Source organism: Trachypithecus francoisi, unplaced genomic scaffold, assembly GCF_009764315.1.
Source record: "Trachypithecus francoisi isolate TF-2019V2 unplaced genomic scaffold, Tfra_2.0 Lachesis_group8, whole genome shotgun sequence".
Classification (NCBI taxonomy): Eukaryota; Metazoa; Chordata; class Mammalia; order Primates; family Cercopithecidae; genus Trachypithecus; species Trachypithecus francoisi.
Genome location: NW_022681473.1, coordinates 47064064 through 47071106, shown reverse-complemented (window position 1 = coordinate 47071106; position 7043 = coordinate 47064064). Strand labels below are relative to the sequence as shown.

The 7043-nt window shown below is 37.5% G+C and overlaps 1 protein-coding gene across 3 annotated transcripts in view; it reads right to left on the bottom strand.

The window, feature by feature from the left end:
* Positions 1-2279: 2279 nt before the first annotated feature.
* TPH1 (tryptophan hydroxylase 1) overlaps positions 2280-7043 on the bottom strand; it is a 30476-nt gene continuing 25712 nt past the window's right edge. For all 3 annotated transcript variants that reach the window (XM_033208192.1, XM_033208191.1, XM_033208193.1), the window contains 2 exons: positions 5139-5272; positions 2280-3503 (listed from right to left, as the gene is read on the bottom strand). In XM_033208192.1, the coding sequence (XP_033064083.1) occupies positions 3329-3503; positions 5139-5272 (309 nt within the window). In that variant the 3' untranslated portion in view covers positions 2280-3328. The remainder of the gene's footprint in view (positions 3504-5138; positions 5273-7043) is intronic.

Sequence of the window (7043 nt, the reverse complement as noted above, 5' to 3'; positions counted from 1 at the left end):
CATAGTAAAACAAAGATTAGACCAAAATAGACCATAGTACCTTAAACACTTCCTATGAATTAATATATGGACTCTATCATATATTCCCTTAGAGAATTCAGGATTTTTTTCTTTTTTGAATTTGGAAGCCAACTTAAAAACTAGCAATAACTATGTACATTTTGGTGTGTCATTACTACTTGTATAACTCCAAATGGCAAAATATGTAGGTAAAGAAATGTAGGCATTCTGAAGGTCAGCTTTTGAGTGTCCTTAAAAAGTCATGAGGATATTAATTAACTATGTCTTTGAACAGTGATTCACTGATTAAGAATTATTAACCAGCTGGGCATGGTGGCTCACGCTTGCAATCCCAGCACTTTGGGAGGACAAGGTGGGTAGATCATCTGAGGTCAGAAGTTCAAGACCAGCCTGGCCAACATGGTGAAACCCCATCTCTATTAAAAAAACAAAAATTAGCCAGACATGGTGAAGCACGGCTGCAATCCCAGGTTGCAGCGAGCTGAAATCATGCAACTGCACTCCAGCCTGGGCAATAGAGTGAGACTCTGTCTCAAAAAAAAAAAATATATATATATATATATATATAGATATAGATATGAAGCTTTTAGTTCAATTCTGTTCTCACATTTGGGTAACTATTTACATATTCCTAGGTGCTTTGAAGACATATATTTAAAATGCATGAAAATTCTAAGACTTTCAGGACTCCTGATTTACCAAATATTACAAATACCCAGAGGTGAGAAGAACTGAAATCCATCATTAAAAATTTCCATTGTTTGGCCGGGTGCAGTGGCTCACACCTGTAATTCCACCACTTTGGGAGGTCGAGGCAGGCAGATCATGAGGTCAGGAGATCGAGACCATCCTGGTTAACATGGTGAAACCTCGTCTCTACTAAAAATACAAAAAAATTAGCCAGACGTGGTGGCAGGCGCCTGTAGTTCCAGCTGCTCAGGAGGCTGAGGCAGGAGAATGGCGTGAACCCAGGAGGCAGAGCTTGCAGTGAGCCGAGACTGCACCACTGCACTCCCCAGCCTGGGCAACTATATCTAAAAAAAAAAAAAAAAAAAAAAAAAAATTTCCATGTTTCTAAAGTTGTGAATTATAAGGCTGTGCCTTTAACATTTATTCTCATGTGCTTCAGTCATACAGTGATTTTAAATAAACATCTTCATTTCAAAATTCAGTAAGTATGATTCTTCACCAATATCGAAGTTGTATGAAAATAACCACATATAGTATGCATAATTTGTGTTATATGCTATCTATTTTTTAATTTCTTTTTTTCTACATGTTCTAAGATTTGCTATCTATTATGATTTGCTTACAAAAGATTTCCTTGGAACCAAACTATAAATCAGATCATCAATATTTCAAATAATTCCAGATTAGCTAGCATCTATTTACCATCAAATATACACTTAAGAGTTGATTAGCTATTAAAATGTAAAAATTTAAAACAGCATGAATTATTCTCAAAATTATATTTCTTATATAATATGACATGAAATACAAAGTTTTTTAATAATTTATTTTGAGGACAAAGAAGTACTAAAAGATCTAGTAGTCTGTTGAAATAAAACATGTTAAATGGTATATGATTTATTTATGTGAAAAAAAGCCTATTTTTAAGTAGCTGACTAAACATGAAAATGATTGAAAATATGATGTTTAATATACCATTAATGGAAATTAAATTACTGGGAGAGGAAGCTGATGGACTGTGATATTCAAGTGATTCTGAGTTCCTTTATAGACCTGTTCAATTTGAGATGTTTGACAGGGCTGTCATATTGAACAACGTCTATTCATTCTATGTGGATGGTGCCACATGAAGTTATACAGCATTGGCCTTAATTATGAGACATCTACATAGACATCCAGGAGTTAGTTGGAATTAAGGGGCAAAAAAATTCAAGAAAGATGTCAGGGTTATAACTGCAAATAGAAGAGTCATTCAAAATAAGAACTGAAGTCATGTATCTGGGTGACATTCCCCATGAAGTGATGGCAAAAAGAGTAGAAGAAGTGCAAAGACAGAAACTTGAAGAACATCTTCATTTAGTGACTAGAGGGAGGAAAGGGGCCAATTAAAGAGACATAGGCTTGTATTTTGGAGTTCAGCTTCACCCATTTATAACAGGACTGCTTACTCCCTGTGCTACACAGCTGACTCTGCATAAAAACCATTCCTTTCAATCATTGCATTACTTACAGTCTCAGTCCTAAACCACTCTTCTTGACCTTCTGCCGTTCTATTTCCTCCCCTTTTCTGCAGCCTCTACTCTCATTGCATGCCTTTCTGTTTATGGCCTCACCTTATACCTTAGAAATAAAGTACTCAGCACTGTTTTTCTATCTTTTGCTTTGTGCTTCTCTTACCTATCTCAGTTTGAACTTTGCCTTTGATAACAATGCTTCCTGTTAATCTGGGGACGATCCCATTATAATACCTAGGACCACATGTCTGAGTACAGCCTCATGCAAGTTGCATCTCCACTAAGTTTCCCTTGGACCCATGAGTAGGATAGATAGTCTAGAATAAAACCAGTATCATGTGATATCATTGAAAGAAAACAAAGTTTCAAGGAAGACAGTCACTTGGGAAGGAGCTCCCTAATGCCTAAAAAATAAAGTCTCAAATTCTTTGCCTAGTCTTAATGATTACGCCCCATTCAACCTTTCCAGGCTTAGTTACTCCCATTTCCCTACAAGATACTACACTTGAAACTAGACTACTTGCTCTTTACTAGGTATCCTCCACGTGCAAAGGCCTCTGTACTTTTGCTCATGCTGGCAACAAAGACAGCTGGGTCTCCTGTTAAATTTTAGTGTGAATGTGATTGAGCTTGGCACAAATTCAGCAATAAGTAACAGATACTTTAGAAATAAGGGAATCTCAGGTAACAATATGAGTCAGCACCATAATACTCCTCAAGGTATTCTAAGCGATCATAAAGGGTCATTTTACTCAAGGATGATTGGGGAAAATAGAGTTAGGCTGAGATTAGATCTATTTATTGGGTCAAACAACTTCTCTATTAAAAATGGGTGGTCAGTGGCTTGTATGGTATATAAATTGTCTCATTAAAGCTGTTCCCAAAAAAATAAAAAATAAAATAAAACTAAACAACAACAAAAATAAGTGGTAAATAGAACATCCAGGTTTTTCAAAGACTAGCGATTCATTAAGGAGTGGGATTCCATAATATTGTTTGGCCAGAAGATGCTGTCCCTCCAGGATCAGGTTTTCAAGAAAAGCAAGAGATGACCCAGAGGCCTCCGAGTTGATGCTCAAATGTTCCCGGATGACTGGCTACTGTTAGATACTTGGCTTCCTGCTGACCTTAGCAAGGGCATCACTGACAACATCAAGATCATGCTGCAGCTCATTCATGACACTGGTTATGCTCTTGGTGTCTTTCAGGATCTGAATACTCCGTGTATATGGATTATACTTCACTCCAAATGGACGCTTAATTGTTTTGGTAAATTCTCTATTTAAGAAAACAAATAGGAGACAATCAATTTCTAGGGAGTGAATGATGAAAACCAAACAACAGAATCTATTTCACATACTAGGCAAAAGACAAATTTCTGTTAGATATGGATGCAACAAATCTGACCTACTTCTCTACACTGCATTTGCAGAGGCCCCCTGGAATCCCACACAAGTGAGAAACCTAAAGTAGTTATAACTATTTTATAGCTATTTTCTAAAGTAGTTGTAAAACCCTGGTATTACTAGGGAAAGATCCCATACATGGATTTATTAATCATTTATTACTGTATACATCTCTTGACAAGAGTAAGGAGACCAATTACTGAAGTTTTATCAGTAGACATAAAACTGTTTCATTACAACACTTGACCGCATAGTAACAGATCCCTCAGCCATGCCTTATATAACTATACCTACCCACACATGTAACCTGTGTGTTTATATAACATATAACACATACAGACACACACATACTCACGTACCCCAAAATAGACTAGGAATGGTCCTACCTCCTGCACATGTAGATTTTTTCTGCTTAGAATGTTTCCCTCTAGGCTCCTTTCAAATGACCTAAATTCTGCCCTTTTTTCAAGCATTAAAGTTCTGCCTCCTTTATCAAACTACTGTTTGAACCTCTCATTTGGCACCCCCAAGAACAATCATGCCCAGGACTCCTAGGGATAAATATGCAGCTGAGGACAACTATACATGAGTAGCAGCTGAAATCCAACTGGTAATCCACCTGGTCTACACAGAGGGGACTCCCTTTTCTAATATGCATGAAGTTGCCATTTATGCTAGAGGAATCCCTGCTAGTATTATTACTTGGTTTCGCGAATGGCCTAACTCCCCAACTAATGGTTTCTCTGAAAGACGAGAACTATGACTTCAACCCCTATGGATCCCCATCATCACAATGTGATCTCATGACCACTTCCACTCAATGTTGTCTCATTGATTCTATTTCGAAAGTCTTTTCCTTTCCTACTACTTCTGTCTTAGTTCAGGCATTTGTTTTCACCTGAAGTGTTCCAAGAATCTTCTAAAAAGTTTCTCTGCCTCCAATATCCTCCTTTCTTAACCACACACTTAGCTGATTAATAAAGCGTAGCTTTGATTACGTTGTACATATCTCCTATATTTCTCAACATCCTGACCTTTTTTCTTGCTATCTCTCAGCCTAAAACTTAATATATCTAAATATTATCTATCCTTCAAGTCCTTTCTCAAATAACATCAAGAGTACCCTGTTCGTCCACCTGAAATGAATTGCTCTTGAATAAAATGCAGAACAATGTTTCATCTGTATCTCTCCAAAGCTCTTGTCACTTTCCATGCTGTTATATAGTAATCTGCATATTATTTATTTTCCCTATTCAACTACTAAACTTTGTGATTTGAAGAACTGGAAAGAAAACAGTTTCTCAATGTATCTGATACATATTTGCAACTATGCAAAATCCTTATACACAACATACTCTAGATACTTGTTATGAAAGGAAAATGTGTTACAGACAGAAGGCTCCTTGTGGGCTTCAAATTATCTAGCTGCTTACTTCTGTGATTTGTTACCATCATGGGGCTGATCTCTTGCTGAAGAAAATGAAGGCATGAAGAAGATATACTGTACCTCATCTTCTCCTTTGCATCTTCAAAGCTTTCAGATACAAAGTAGACATCCTGAAAAGTTGTGATTAGACATTCCTGTTTGCAGGTAATCTTGGGATCAAAGGGCTTTACCTTGGCATGTCCAGAAAGTGCATGCTAGAAGGCAAAGAGTCAGTGAATCAAAGAATAATATCTATTTTCATACTGACACACCTCTAAACATATTACTAATGCAATGGCCCCAATCTACAATTCCAAACTTATTTTCTTTTTTTTCTCTTTTTTTTTTTAATTATACTTTAAGTTCTAGGGTACATGTGCATAATGTGCACATTTGTTACATATGTATACTTGTGCCATGTTGGTGTGCTGCACCCATCAACTCGTCAGCACCCATCAATTCATCATTTATATCAGGTATAACTCCCAGTGCAATCCCTCCCCCCTTCCCCCTCCCCATGATAGGCCCCAGTGTGTGATGTTCCCCTTCCTGAGTCCAAGTGATCTCATTGTTCAGTTCCCACCTATGAGTGAGAACACGCGGTGTTTGGTTTTCTGTTCTTGTGATAGTTTGCTAAGAATGATGGTTTCCAGCTGCATCCATGTCCCTACAAAGGACACAAACTCATCCTTTTTTATGGCTGCATAGTATTCCATGGTGTATATGTGCCACATTTTCTTAATCCAGTCTGTCACAGATGGACATTTGGGTTGATTCCAAGTCTTTGCTATTGTGAATAGTGCCACAATAAACATACGTGTGCATGTGTCTATATAGCAGCATGATTTATAATCCTTTGGGTATATACCCAGTAGTGGGATGGCTAGGTCATATGGTACATTTAGTTCTAGATCCTTGAGGAATTGCCATACTGTTTTCCATAATGGTTGAACTAGTTTACAATCCCACCAACAGTGTAAAAGTATTCCTATTTCTCCACATCCTCTCTAACACCTGTTGTTTCCTGACTTTTTAATGATTGCCATTCTAACTGGTATGAGACGGTATCTCATTGTGGTTTTGATTTGCATTTCTCTGATGGCGAGTGATGAGCATTTTTTCATGTGTCTGTTGGCTGTATGAATGTCTTCTTTTGAGAAATGTCTGTTCATATGTTCTGGCTAGGGCAATCAGGCAAGAGAAAGAAATAAAGGGTATTCAGTTAGGAAAAGAAGAAGTCAAATTGTCCCTGTTTGCAGATGACATGATTGTATATTTAGAAAACCCCATTGTCTCAGCCCAAAATCTCCTTAAGCTGATAAGCAACTTCAGCAAAGTCTCAGGATACAAAATTAATGTGCAAAAATCACAAGCATTCCTATACACCAGTAACAGACAAACAGAGAGCCAAATCATGAATGAACTTCCATTCACAATTGCTTCAAAGAGAATAAAATACCTAGGAATCCAACTTACAAGGGATGTAAAGGACCTCTTCAAAGAGAACTACAAACCACTGCTCAGTGAAATAAAAGAGGGCACAAACAAATGGAAGAACATACCATGCTCATGGATAGGAAGAATCAATATCGTGAAAATGGCCATACTGCCCAAGGTGATTTATAGATTCAACGCCATCCCCATCAAGCTACCAATGAGTTTCTTCACAGAATTGGAAAAAACTGCTTTAAAGTTCATATGGAACCAAAAAAGAGCCCGCATTGCCAAGACAATCCTAACTCAAAAGGACAAAGCTGGAGGCATCACGCTACCTGACTTCAAACTATACTACAAGGCTACAGTAACCAAAACAGCATGGTACTGGTACCAAAACAGAGATATAGACCAATGGAACAGAACAGAGTCCTCAGAAATAATACCACACATCTACAGCCATCTGATCTTTGACAAACCTGAGAGAAACAAGAAATGGGGAAAGGATTCCCTATTTAATAAATGGTGCTGGGAAAATTGGCTAGCCATAAG